We start from the raw sequence: 14,899 nt of genomic DNA on the forward strand, positions 1-14,899 counted from the left end.
CAAAAGTGTATCTATACATAAAGAAGTTTGATAAAAGAGGAACATGTTCTATCGGGCAGGTGTAGCAACAATGAAATATGGTCCAACTAACTTTTTTAGAGAATTCTGTCTGGCAGCATTTCATTAGCAGTTATTTTTTTGTACTCTTCATGTGAAAAGGCTGGCTGGATGATATGGCCTCCGACAAGGCCAAACAGCCACTGCTCCAAGAAACACAACGTTTCCTGAGAAAAGAACTGTCACTCCACCCATTCCTGACTGCAATCAAAACCACAATGTCCGGATCAGCAAATAATGGCCCCCAAAAATTTATGATCTTCCCTTTTGATGGGATCAAACTGTCTGGAATTGTAAAGTTGCTCTGTCAAGTGAGGTAAAAGTCACCGCTGAGCCTTCGCACGGCGTTACCGAGAAACACACACACACAAAATTGCAGAGTGCGTGCGCGTGTCTGCGCAGCATGTGTACGTGCACGGAAGTGAAAGTCACCGCAGAAATGGTAATTTAGAAAATTTGGAGGCGGTAATAGAAGTTTCTTAAGTAGAGAAAGGGCAGTTATAATTGCATGTGTTTAAAGTAGAGATACTTCTAAAAGCGGAAGGCTGCGGTGAATGTCAACTGCTTGTTGACATGCAGCTCTTGGAGGGATTGCTTACATGGAGCGTAACATAGTGTCAAGCAGTCAATAATGTATTAATAAGTTAAAAAAATAATAATACACCGTCCAATAGGGATTAACATTGTTTGATATAAAAGTTTGTTTCTGTTTCTTGCCTACCACAAGTAAGCACTGATATTTAATTGACTTCATAAATAGGTACCACAGGGCCAAACACATGGTTCCTGACAACGTTTTGTGGTTCTCGACTTTTTGAAAGTGGTAGGAGCGACTGTCTTAAGTTTATGCATGTAGTGTTGTTAGTGGGGAGTACCACAGGGTTCCCCCGTAGGTCCTCTGGAGTTTCAAAGGCCATAGTGGCACAGTTGGTTGGTTGCGGATGAGCGGCATGCTCCTGACTATGGGGGCCAAGTCACCTTTTGACATTTTCTCACCACCAAATTATTATCTTAAATGGGGACCACCACACCGAGGCCCCTAAAACCACCAGAACAGAACTTTCATACAGCTGTGTCAGAACCTGGGACAAGACTTGGGATTGAATGGAAAAAAAATAAACAAACAAACAAAAATAAAATAAAAATATGTCTTTGGAATATAATGAGTTAATAATCCACGTGGCACAGCAGAGTTAAGTGTTTTTGTTTTCCAGAATTGTCATTGTATTATTATTATTGTCCTCCTGAGCTGGGTGGATCCAAGATTGTTATATTTGGTCATTGTTTCAGGTCGGACAAGTTAAAACAAAAAATACACGCACAAAATAAAATTAACAAAAAAAACCCAAAACAAAAACAAAGGGAATCCTCGGGGGTGGAGTCTGGTCCAAAATATCTGGATAAGTTACAACGCATGACAGAGCTGACTCATGTGAGATATCTAAAAGTGGAAGTGGGCATCATAAACATTGGCACGACGGATTGCGTCATTCCCGCAGCAACTCCAGCAGATGTGCTGATTTGGACCGACACGCGACACCCGGGGAAAACCTTGACCGCCGCGTTTCCTCGAAACGCTTCCTTCCGTCCGTCCATTCACCTCTCCCAACCTTGAACGCGCACGAAGACGCAATGGTAAAAACAGCTGCTGTCATGATGCCTCCCACACCCCGGCGGAATAAGATCGCAAGCAAGAAGCTGCAGCAATCACTTTGCAGACTGGCAAGTGGGAGGAAGGCGCAATTTCCAACGAGGACGCATAGCGCATGATGGATCGAGCATGGACCGGAGCTCGTTTGGGGATTTCATTCATTTCGACTAAAAAACACCGTAATTTGGAGTGTTTGAGATATGGACGAAACATAGCAAACTTCTACTTCCTCCAGAGAGACAGCCTATTCATTTGTGTCCATCGTTGTGTCCACGTTGTCCCAGCTAACTGAGTAGTGTCCCACCCCAACACGGGATACATCGTTGCAAAGGACAGGATTTCCTCTACTGAGGACATTAGGATTTGGTAGGCTAGCTCTGATGAGAAAAAAGATAGCGAGAAAAATAATTGTCCACTAAGTGACCATGTCTGTTACAAGGAGCGAAAATAGAACTTCAAGTGAAATTTTGGTTTGGTGAAATTATAGGTTTGCAAACTGAGCTATGATTGGTCAGCCCTGAGCACATGTGATGTCATTATTAGTTGACAGCTAGTGGCAAAATATGATATGAAAGGTATTCATTGTACATGAAAATCAATTTAGCTCTCGAATTAAGTAGGGGTGTTCAACATCACTTTTTTGCAGATCGGTACTCAACTCTTAAGTGGTTATTCATACGGATACCAAGTAACGATACTTGTGGTAGATTTGATGCATACATTTTGAAAACAATGATGAAACATTTGAAAATAATACCTTTATATACCACTGCAATCGATGGTAGACTTTTTTTTAAGCGCAGATACTGATACCAAGTTTTATTGGTCAAGGACAGCAACAATAATTTTGAGATGATATCCATTTTTAGTAAAAAGGGAAAACACTGGCATCAGAAGATATAATTGACTGTAGGTCTATTTTATCATCTTTTACAATGTGCAAATAAAAAATGCTGCTTTGGTATGAGGTCCAGAAAAAGCCAAGTTGCAAAAGCTTCAGGGCTTCCCCCTTTGTTCATAAAAAAGTCAGAGAGTGAGAGAGAGAGAGAGAAGAGAGAGAGACAGCCAGCGAGAGAGACACCACACTAACACTTCAAAGCCATGTCATCTGGCGAGGAGGAGAGCTGCTTTGAATTAACTTTAATTCTTCTTCTCCTCTCTCATTGAGCAAGTGAAAGGAGGCGTGCGAGAGAGAGAGGGAGAGAGAGAATTGAGAGAGAGAGAGGGAGAGAGAGAGAGAGCTTCTGGTTTTCATTAGAAGCAATATTCTTATCTGCTTTCTCTGTGCTTTTCTTGCGGCTCAAACTCGATCCCCTGCAAAATCGACGTGGCACAAGAAGAAGGTAAGGTGGCTATAGGGCGTGCTCGATACAAACGATACGAATAAAAAAAAAGAAGTAAATAAAGGCGCAAGATAAGAATGTTTGCATACAACAGGCTGTGCCAAATATAGCCAATATGCATTTGTATTTGTAATATTTTGTCATTTGCACATTTCTGTAAAACTTATATGTGAATGAGCCCTTTAAAATTAATGTTACACGGGGGAAATTTACATACTAACCACACCCCTAAATTCTCTGCCCATACATGGGGCAAATCCTCGCTCACCTTGAGGCAAACGAAAAACGAGGGGGATTCTTACCGGAATGCTGCCAAGTACTCGGCGTCACCCATGGGAGGTTCCAGTCCTCCCGTGAAAGCCATGTTCACGTTGAAGCCTGTACCAGGACCGCTGCCAACCTAAAGGTGCCGGCACACACTTTCTGGGTCAGTTACAAATTCGCTCAGAAATACATACTGGCTTTTTGAGATGTACCTCATCTGGGGCTCCGCTTCCCGGGAAAAAGTTGCCGTCATCGTAGCGATGCAGGGACAGGTAAAGAACGCTGGGGTCCGAGTAGAAAGCCTGCTGCGTCCCGTTACCGTGATGAACATCCTGGTTACGACAAACAAACAGAATTTTGAGGCCCAGTTCACGCCCTTGGGGATCATTTTTTTCCATACTTTCAAGGGGGCGCAACTGAGTATGAGACGTAGATGCAATGGTCCTGGAAGGTTAAAAATAGTTGGCAAAAAAAAAAATCAATTTAACATGCGTAGAATGAGCCATTGAATTTGCTCCTTCAAACCAAAATGGCCGACTTTCTTTTATATTTCAAGCATGGCTTCCGAAACTATTTTGTGCATCATATTGTGATAGATATAGCACCCAATACCAAATAAACAACAATAACTGGTTGGTAAATAACTTTTAATTGAGACAATAATGAGTTTTAGGTGCATAACTGGGGAAACACTATTTTAACCCTTACCCTACCCCCCTCCCCCCAAAAAAGCAAATCGGCCTGCTGAAGCCTCAAACGGCTTTCTTTCATTTAAGATGCGCAATCTCAACACATTGCACACAGACAACGTCAAAGACAGAACAAAAACTTAACTGCAGCCTGTTGCAGGTTGACAAAAAGGTCTGGCCAACAATATGGTGTCTATTAAAAGACTCTAGTGTCTATTACACAAGAATGTTTTAATAGACCGGTCCCAAAAAATGTCCCCGTCGTCTGGTGGCAGTGGCACGACAAGGCACCGGCGGAAAATCTCGTCCGGCGGCAGACGGACGCTCAGGAAATGAAAAGGGCCTTCAAAGGCTTCCGAGAATAGCTACGAGTTCCCGGGGCCGGCCGCGCTCCACCTAGACGCAACCGCCGCTTTGTCATGCACGCTTCAAAGCCTTTGGGAACGCATGTCCGAGGATTGCTTCGCGTGACCGACAGCCAGACAAAAGTCAAAACATCCCCATCAGCACATCAGGGGCGTCCCCGTACAACTTTTTCATTTCCCAAAACGATACTTGTATCGCAGCCTAGAGCAGCGATGAGAATATTTGGTTCCGACAATTAAACCTTAAATATGTTAATGTATTGCAAGTACATCAAATAAATAAAAAATAAAATCAAGGAGCCTCAGAAATAACCCTAATAAAGTATCTATCGTATACGAGTGCTAAAATGGAGATTTTGGATCTAATACTTTTTTTGTTTTCTTTTTATCTAAAGTGGCAATTGCGCTCCAATTGGCAGAATGCTACCTGTACAAGATTGAGGCAAATAAGAAACAAATAAACCAAAAATAGCTGAAACAAACAATGGAAAGACATAGAAAAAAACAGCAAAAAAGATGCAATCGCAAAAATTAAATGGAAACAAAAACAATAGAGCACGTTAAAAACTCCTACGAACAATAATGCGTACACGTTGAAAGATAAATGCTGCAAAAGAAATCACAAACATGATATGGATACAAATTTAAAACACAAAACAAATGCAAAAAAGTGGGATAAGTTAAAAAAAAACAAGTTTGTGAATGCCGAATAACAAATACTAGCGTCCAATATTTCGTCTAATGAACTCTAATGAACAATGTATGACTGGATGCTGGTGACAAAATGTGACAAAATGGCTGACTTTTCTCTCATTTTTGGAAGTGTGTCCTTGAGACTAATATACAGCGTTTGCACTGCTCAGTGAAACCGGCATCATGTGCAATCCCCCCCCCCCCCCCCCCCCCCCCAACTTTGATTTGCAGCAGTACCGTTTTTGTTTTTTACACAAACAATGCAGGTGATTATGAACCGGTCTGGATGATTCATAAAACGTCTCATCCAATGATCGTGGATAAAGTGCCACATTAAAGGCTTTTCAGATCATATTTTGACGGAAAGATGTTTTCCTGCGTGTTTTCCGCAGAACCCACCCAGTCCACGATGAGGATCTTGCTGACGTTGAGCCGCTGCTGCAGAAGCTTGGCCGCGATGGCCACCGAGTTGAAGTAACAGAATCCCCTGAGGATGGAAGCAAGACAGACAACTGCCGTAACACTTTTCACAACTTCCGGTTGATTTTTTTTTATGCTGTATTTTATGACTCCATTGAAAATAAAAAGCACCTAATACAAACATAATCGGTTCATCTTTAAGAGATAAAGCATTGAAAGAAGACGCTAGGGAGCCGAAATTTCACCCAGATAACGTCAACATGTCAAAGGTCAACATGGCACGACAACTGATTTATCACACTACAAGGAGTGTACCAACACGGCAAAAATATTGTGAGAATGATGAAAAATAAATGTATAAAAATGACATTTTCATTGGTCCGTGTTGGTAAAACGATATTTCATACTTACATGGGCGTGCTCTCTTCGGCGTGGTGTCCGGGTGGTCGCACGACTGCAAAACCGTTCTGGTGGAGGACAACATCAAAGCCATTTATGCATAATCGTCTTTTTTCAATAACACCAGAGTATTGAAAGAGTTTTTTTTTTTCCTTGAAGGCAAGTGTTTTTGGGGGGACTCCCAGCGCTCTAAGGGGACATGAGCTAAATGTCTAGGGTGATGTTAAGTGCGGCAGGATGGACTAATGATGTTGAGCCAGCTGCTGCGGATTAGTAGCCAGTCGGGAGATTAGCCCAGAGACAAGTTGTACGGCCGGCGGCTGCAGAATCACGCCGACCACAGACACCGGCCACATTATTTTTACAAGTAGCAGAAAAATAGTCATACATAGAAAGGTAAGGTGGAAAAAAAAACAGACAAGGACGCAAGGGAGCGCGCAGGCGCAGGTGTGACAAGAGACGATTTACGGCATCCTGTGGCGCTGACAGTTGTTGGCGCAGGTGGAATTTGCTCATTGGGCTTGTGTGTGTGCGTGTGCGTGCGTGTGTTCGTGTGTGTGTGTTAAAATCAGGTTAAGATTAGGGCAAGTCAATAATGGTTAACTTTAACCCCACCATTGGTAACATTCTCACAAGATGTCTGCTTCTTTTTTTTTTTGTTGTGATGTCAATGTCAACATTTCAGAATATAGCCATACATATTTTAAGGGTAATGTTGCAAGATAGGTTTGCAAGGATCTGACCGTATTTGGGTATCGATGTTTGAATTAGCTTTACGATTCAACCAAGTGGTTCTTAAATGGGGCTACGTGAAATTTTAATGGGGTTTCTGCAGGTATCCGCCAATTTTGTTGAATAATGTGACAGGAACAGTACACAGTTTTGAAAATATGTTGCAATGTTGCAAGATGAGTTTGATGGGACATGTATTATTCGTTAAGTTACATTTACGGTTTACAGCAGTGGGATTTGAAAAGAATTTCTGCAGGTATCAACAATTCTAATGTAATTTGATTTAAGCTTTCTTTTCAAATGAACAGCAAACTAATTGTAACATGAAGCAATTTCTTACTAAAATATGTTATAGTGATTCCTTTGCAAATATTGCATGCCTTTATTTCATTTGATTTTGCCTTTACTTCTTATAAGGATACGCATTGTCATTAGTGATCCGGAAATAAAACTAAGATGTTACACCATTGAAAAAAAAATGTGGGGAACCACCGGTTTAAACTATTAAAATAGGTAACTGTAAAACAAATGAATAAATAAAAATGTGTGGAAATACTGTACAGTAAATGGGCGCACTAGCGTTCCTTTGATCAGAGCCATTAGTCTGCGGCATTTGGGTGCTAAGCTAGCGGCAAGTGCCAAGTCTGCTCGGTGGGAGACCGCCAATAAAAGGGGCCTGTTAGTCGGGACGGCCGGCGTCTGCGAGGGCCCCCGTGCCGCATGGCGCCCCGCCGGCTTCAAACAGCGAGCAGCCGGTCCAGACAGACAAAAGACGGACGGCTGGCGGGACGAGGTCGGTCTGCTTGGGGGTTTGTCTTTGGTTTTCTTCTAGTGGATAATTTTCGACTAATACAACAGGTACAACCTGCCTCACGACGGTTTGACCCAGCGGGTGAGCATTGGTTGGATACAAACGGGCTGGCGAATACACAGGAAGTATTCATGAACGAATTTTGGAGTACGTGGTGATTATATTGTATTGCGACAGGTTATGACCCTTCCGACACGTGTGCCTTTGGAACAGAACTTGTCTGTAACCTGAAAATGTCAAAAAACCAACCTTGAGTTCTCCCGCCGCTACTTTAAAGACGAGTTCCACCACCGAGCCAACCGCCAGTCGAGCTGCACTGGACGAATGCACCTCGTTCCAAATGGTGTCGCTGTCCACCTGGCAAAAAAACAAACAAACACGCAAATATGAAACACAACCAATCCCGCAAATGTAATGATTTCATGATGATAAAATGTATTCAATTTCCACAGCATCTTTTGAACAGGAGGAGCAAAAAAAAAAAAGTTTCCCATGACTAGTTCCATCTTTAGTTTTAGCCAAAAGGCAAACAATTGCGTGTATGTCCTCTTTGCGGTGCTCTTTGTTTAAGAACCGGTCCACGAACCGGTGGTTGAGGACCACTGATCTAGAGGAGCAAAAAAAAAAAAACAAACTATCAAATGGTTCACGAGGCTTCAATTTCCCCGAACACTAGTTCCATTCTAAAATTTCTGCCAAAAAGGAAAACATTAAGTGACTTTTTATCTTTAGGCAACAGCACCCAGAGAAAAGAATACATCACTGGGACTTGCATTGGGAAACCTGCCAAGTCTCAGTGCTATTTTACCTCTAGGCAAGAAGTGATGTTTATGTGCATCAGGTAAAAAAAAAAAAAAAAAACGTGGGAGCGTGCTGGTATGATGGAATGATGTTTCTCCACAGGCTGACAGGCTAATTTCATCCCCCCTTTCCTCTGTACGCACATTTTGTATGCATGTGTATGACAGGAAGACAACAATTTAGCCTCATTTGCCATTATAAAGAGCAGAACGCAGCTCTGGCTCGCATTGTTCCCACCACAGCGAGCTGTAAAGGCCCATGGGAGGCACCCAAGGAGGGCGGGAGGAAGGAGGTCAAGAAAGGGGAAGGATGGAGCTCCTTGGATATGGAAGGGATGGAAAAAGTGCATGGGAGAACACGCGCACACAAACGCACACACAGGTAAAAGTCATCTCATCAACTTGGCAAGAAATGGTCGTTCAACTAATATCCACACACTCTTTTACAAACAACGCACGCATACGCACACACACACACACACACACACACACCCCGTGCGCATGAGACATCTGGTTACGATTACAAACACAGCGGAAAGGCCAGCAACAGCTTTTCTTGCCTCCGGTGCTCCAGGGCCGCCGTTTGAGTGTGTTGTAATGGAATTACGGGACGTAGAGTGAGTGGGTGCTAGCAACATTTGTTGATACAACAGACGTTTGGCAATTTAGTTGGCACTATTTCACTCATTTACGTGTAAGGTCGGACATTAATGAAAAACTTACCCCGACGCCTCCGCATGGTAATCTCACAAACATGGGACTGATGGAACCTGAGGGCAAAGAGTAAGAGGAAAGAAAAAGATCAATAATTATAACTATTTTTAGCTCAAAATTGATTCATATTTTTTTCCAGGGCTGAGAGGATACTAATGATTCGTAGCGATGGGAAAATGAAGCTTCTTGAAACACTAGTGATGTATTTTTTTGTCCCTCTCGATGGCACTGGAGGTTTAAAGGCAGTGGAAATTTAATACATTTCCAATGCACTCGTCTTTGTTTTTAAATCAAGAGCAACATGTAGAGAAGTTGAAAAATATCATGAGGCTTCATGAGGCTTCGTTTTCCTATTATTAATTAGGAGTATTCAAGAAAGGCTGATAACTTATTTGGAGCTAATAGTCATTTTTGGTAAAATATTGACGTTAAAAAAACGATATAAGGAAAACCAAGTGCCGATATCAAGTATCAGTATCAGGCCGATACCTGGCCTTATTTTGAGGTATCAGTACTCTCACGATGGCAGGCCACACCAGGCGCAGCTGCTCATTTGGAGCAACTTTATGATCAAGTCTTAAAAATCAGATATAAAAGGAATAAAAATTTGCCATTATTTTCATCCATCCATCCATTTTCTATAGCCGCTTATCCTCACAAAGGTCACAGGCTTGCTGGTGTTTATTCCAGCTGACTTGGGGCAGCAGGCGAAGAACACCCTGAACCTCTAAGTTTACTCTTCTAGAAATTATAGTTTAAAAAAGTAAAAAAAAAAATAGTAATAAATTATTAACATATTAAACAATGATTACATAATAATAATAATAATAATAATAATAATAATAATAATAATAATAATAATAATAATAACCAGTCAAACAGTTTTGGGAACTCAAGTTTTTACCAGGTGAATAACTCTGCACTTTTGCACAACAACCCAAACTCTGCATTTGACTTTATGACTTATTGCAGTAAGTGAGTCAAGTACACAAGGCCACTCCTGAATTGGGAAAGCTGAAGGGGGCTGTTTTTTGTTTTTTTTAAGGGAAAAAAAGCACATCAATGAGGTCTGTTGGGAGACTTGAAATTTTTGAGGATCTGTTTTTGTGAGGATGGAAAAAAAGCAGAGAGGAAGGAATGGAAAATAAAACAAGTGTTGACAACAGGACAATAGTGTATTCTTGAACTATTTGTATCTAAATAATTGGGTTTCTGGAATGCCTGATCAGCCGTCAAAAGTGAAATCAAACAAAATGAAACTTTTGTTTCCAAAAATGTGTCTGAGCTAACTGCTCTGAATTTTGATCATTATTCCGCTTCGAAGGATAGTTCACTTAATTAGCATTTCTCAGCAGTAAAGTCTATAATTAATTTCATGTACTATTAATACTTTTGAAAATTCCTTTTTACCAGTAGGTAAAGTGAAGCCTGATGAACCATTTGGATGTTTTTTTTCTGCTTCTGTAGATGTCACTCCTAGTTTCAATGCAATGTAAATGTAAATGTTTTACATTCACAATATACTAGCCTGTAGTTTTTAAACCAAGAGCACCATCTAGAGGAGTGGAAAAATATAACAAATGCTTCATGAGACTTTATTTTCTCACCAATAATAGATTGTAGAAAAAAAACGCAGTTCCATAATTGAATAAGTCAGACAGGGAGGTCACAGCTCTCTCGCTCTCTCTATCGCTCTGTCTTTTTTTTTTTTTTTTTGCATCCAAAAAGGCTGTTGCTGGTTCTGGGGTACATGGCTGAAAAAGTATTTTCCAGTTAACAGTGTGTTACTTACAGTCCAGCTTCTGGCGCAGCGGGTTGGTCCCATACATGAGAACGTGGGCTTCCGAGTGGACCGTCTGGAGTTCCTCCAGTGTGGCTTTCCTTCCCCGGATACACTACACACAAGAAAGACGGGACAAAACACCAAGACATATTAGTCAATGGAATTGCAATGTATCAAAGCCATTCCGAGAAAATGATACATGAAGCTGGACAATCGTATTTTTCCTGAGGAGAAGACAGGAGTGAGTGACATTGAGAAGTTGGGCAGGTGGGCGCATAGGCAACTATACACCGTCTGTGTATGTCATTATGTCTCCATCTGCGTGATGTCTCCTCCACAAATGTGAGCTAAGCCTGATCGCAGCAATAACTGGCAGAATATCTCCCCCTAGCGGTGAAAGGCACAATTGCGCTCAGGAATTGATTCACTCATTAGTCAAGCTCCAAAGCGACGAATCCAAATATAATAGATGGAGATAATTATCCAACACAGTGAGTAATCCTCAGTGATGAACCTGTGAAGTATTTTTGATTGGGGGGGGGGGGAATTAATAAAAGAAGAAAGACATTGATACGTTTTTTTTTTTTTCAAACAAACAGTCTAGACATTCAATCAAAAGTGTTTATTTATGTTTTGTTTTTCAAAAACTTTCAAGAGTTTGGTTATTAAAGACGGGTCTAAAAATGGCTGGTACTAAACTAACTCAGTACTATTATATTATTAACTAAAGGAATGTATTTTTTTAATAGTTGAGAAAACAAAACAAATGAAAAAGATTACTTTGGTACTTAACTGCACAAAACATTGAATTACTTCAGCACTTTAATCCCCAAAACAAACGATTTATTTGGGTATTTCAGTATAAAAGTAATCAACTGCTTTTACCTATTTACTAAGTGTAAGTAATTACTTAATTACATGAAGTAATTGATTACTTTAGTACTCAAATACCTAAGGCAATAAAGTACTTTAATACACAATGTAATACATTACTTTTGCGTTTCTAAGTATTAAAGTAAACAATTACTGCAGCACTTGTTTACTAAGTGTAGCAAGTACTCCATTAATTTCATACAATACTTCCTAAAGAATTTGACTATTTTAGTACTTTAGTACCCAGAGCGATTGTTTACTTAATCGAATGAGCTAATCTATATCCATATTCTCCTCGCATGGTGTACTTAGAAAACACGGGTCCATTCTTGAGACTTAATGTGACGCACATAGCACTTCGTGACCCATATCAAGGCAATCAATTACAAGGACAGAAATTCGGTTTTTGAGAATGAGAACACATGTTGTTATAGCATCCCGGCTTACCTCGCAGTGTCCCCTAAGGCCCGTTTCCTGGAGACGAGACCAGATGCTCTGGATGCGGCCCGCGTGCTCCGGGTGGCTGTTTGTGTTGCCGCACATACACTGGTGCTTCTGCATCAACGAGTCGTACACCAGGCCTGAGCAGTCGAAAAAGAAACGCTCGGCGATTTGACACGAACATAACACGGGACTGTAATTCTCATTATTGAGGTTAATTTTTTTCATCCAAAATTGTAAAATAAATGGGTGATATTTAGCATTTTCACTCATCTTTCAAAGCCGACAGAATATTGTTTGATATGTCTACGTAAATATGTGTGGTATCATTTGAAAGATTGATTTCTATTCCTTAGTAGAATTGCATCTAGGTAATATCTATGTTGTATGTGTGAAAACACTGTCATCCAATGGTCACAGTTATCACTTAAGTGCTCAATTGGCTTATATTAGGTAAGCATTAGTCAAGAGTGTCGGCTACCCTCCATAAAAATGTATTTGATGAGAATTTTATTATCTATTATGGTTATTACTATTTTAAAAGACGAGAATTCTCGTGCATGACACAAAGTTAAGACTAGAATTCTCGTGCATGACACTGAAAGAGTTAAGATCTTATTGCAAAGTGCTGTGCTGCCACCTACTGGCTTAGCAATTTTATTACATGATTACGCTGCAACACTTCTCTCACAGCAGACAATGGCACATTATTCCCCCTACCTCTCCCACAAAAAAGTAATCATTTCCCATAGCTCACCTGACTATCTTGCGGAATAACAGAGGTTGAAAAACACTGCACTAGATCAAGTCTAACATCCAAAAAAAGTAAAAGCATGTATCATTCATGCTGATGTCATATCAATCGCTACCATCCTCCTGCGCCGCACCTGAAATTATTATTTCCATTGTATATTTTATATGGGGTTGAAAGATGTTTTATTTTGAAAAACCTTTTACTTTGAAACTTGACTAGATTCTCTTGGATTCGTTTCGATTAGTTAGGTGCCGAATTTTCCCAACAAAGTAGAAAATCGAGTGAGAAATAGACACCTTTGGAAATTTCTTTAGGAAAGCGAATATGCCCACTGGCGTATCGGATCAATATCAGTATCGGACACTAGTAACCAAGGCTGCAAAAGTGTATCGGGAAACGACCTTTTTTTCTCCCCCTCAGCTGACCTGTGGTGAAACGAGGCTTGACGGGCGGCTCCTGGACCATCATGGGGAAGGACGCGGAGGCCGGCGAGGACTGGGCCCGGGAGAGGGGACGGTGGCCCGCCAGGCTGACGGACAAGCCGGCCGCCTCCATGGATGCCCGGTAGCTCCGCAGCTGCTGGATACGCTGCTGCTCCAACAGCAGGGCCTGCTGCTCGCAAAAAAACAAACAAACACAAGCATCCGCGTCTCGAGTCAAATCCTTAGCGATAGTAAAGTAGTAACTGGTGTCAAGGAAGTATTTTTTGAGTAGAAGATCTATATACAGCAGAGGACGGAGCAAAAGTTTGGCAACGCCTTCAAACATATTAACCGGTTGAGAAATTCATGATATTAAGTCGAGATGATGACGCACAGCTGTGAAATGAAAGGTTAATCCATTTCACCATTTTGTTTGGTTTTTAAATAACTATCAATATTACTTCAAAATGTCATTGATCAGGACATTTTTTTAATAATGAAAAAAAAAAAAAAACGTTTTGACTGCCATGGTGCCATGTTAAGTCTGAGTCGTTCCCAGAAGTTACAAAAAGTCTTACACACATTTTTTCCTAAATGAAATTGCTTATTAAACACTTAATCTGTCCACACCGGATTAGAGCCAGCGAAGGAAAAATTTTGGTTCCCATTCTAAAGTCAGAACGCTCACTTCAAAATCCAATGTTTGACTTCATTCTCACAATTCTCAATTTAAAGTGAGAATATCCCAAAATTCAGACTTTATTGATTGGAATTCTCACTTTAAAGTCAGAAGTCCCATTTAAAGTGAGAATTCTGACTTTATTCCCAGAATTCTCACTCTATAGTCAGAACTCGTGAGAGTTCCGATTTCCCTTTAAGAATCCTGACCTTGAAATCAGAATTCACGCCTTATGGTCAGAAAGCTGACTTCACAGTGAAAATTCTGACTTTATTCTCAGATTACTGAAATTAAAGTCAGAATTCTCACTTCAAAGTCCAACTTCATAGTGAAAATTCTCACTTTTAATGCGAGAGTTCTGATTTTATTCTCAGAATCCCTAATTCTCAGAATTCTTACTTCACATAATGTTCACTTTATTTTCCCTTTTTTTTCTAAATTCTTATTTGGTTGAATTAATTCTGAGAATAGTCAGAATTCTGACTTTAAAGAATTATGAGTTCACTTCTATTTTCTTCCCTAGCCCTCTTCCATAGTCATAACATACATTTGAAGAAAATAGATCTGCTTTCAGGGTCAGAGCGACGAGGGGGGACTGCACGTTCTCACTTTTGCCAGAAGATGGCGCCCTGGGCACAAATTCAAAGCTGTGATTCCAGATGGTTACTGAATGCATGTTGCAAGGACACATACAGACTGTATGTGAGTCATCAAGGATACAAGCTGTGAATTTGCTCTAAGTGCACAGAACATGAGTGCTGAAAATGCCTCTCAACAACTCATTGCATGTGATGGAAGCTAGCGGCAAGTCACAAGTCAAGTCATGGAGCACTTCTGCGTTGCCATCCCTGCAGGCGTGTCCGCTTACTCGACGGGCGCCATGGCGACAGTCAGAGGAGCGTCTGATTGAATTTATCCCAGGACGGCTGGGATGGGCGAGACAGGGAGGGAATGCGGCGTCCCGACGTACGGGCCTGTAGATGTTATCGCCGTTCGTTTACTCCATCAA

At 41.0% G+C, this 14,899-nt stretch overlaps 1 protein-coding gene and 1 long non-coding RNA gene across 4 annotated transcripts in view; one reads left to right on the forward strand and one right to left on the reverse strand.

Annotated features, from left to right (window-relative positions):
- Positions 1–14,899, reverse strand: part of hdac4 (histone deacetylase 4) — a 92,219-nt gene that overhangs the window by 12,558 nt on the left and 64,762 nt on the right. For all 3 annotated transcript variants that reach the window (XM_088415329.1, XM_088415328.1, XM_088415327.1), the window contains 9 exons: positions 13,215–13,401; positions 12,042–12,175; positions 10,731–10,833; positions 8,948–8,994; positions 7,674–7,781; positions 5,894–5,949; positions 5,462–5,549; positions 3,528–3,647; positions 3,354–3,451 (listed from right to left, as the gene is read on the reverse strand). In XM_088415329.1, the coding sequence (XP_088271455.1) occupies positions 3,354–3,451; positions 3,528–3,647; positions 5,462–5,549; positions 5,894–5,949; positions 7,674–7,781; positions 8,948–8,994; positions 10,731–10,833; positions 12,042–12,175; positions 13,215–13,401 (941 nt within the window). The remainder of the gene's footprint in view (positions 1–3,353; positions 3,452–3,527; positions 3,648–5,461; positions 5,550–5,893; positions 5,950–7,673; positions 7,782–8,947; positions 8,995–10,730; positions 10,834–12,041; positions 12,176–13,214; positions 13,402–14,899) is intronic.
- LOC148423620 (uncharacterized) lies at positions 2,789–5,642 on the forward strand. The gene is made up of 3 exons (XR_015865649.1): positions 2,789–3,051; positions 3,326–3,457; positions 5,455–5,642. It is a non-coding gene; the product is annotated as an uncharacterized LOC148423620 (long non-coding RNA).

Source organism: Hippichthys cyanospilos, chromosome 5 (genome assembly GCF_059441005.1).
Source record: "Hippichthys cyanospilos isolate Australia breed blue-spotted pipefish chromosome 5, RoL_Hcya_1.0, whole genome shotgun sequence".
Classification (NCBI taxonomy): Eukaryota; Metazoa; Chordata; class Actinopteri; order Syngnathiformes; family Syngnathidae; genus Hippichthys; species Hippichthys cyanospilos.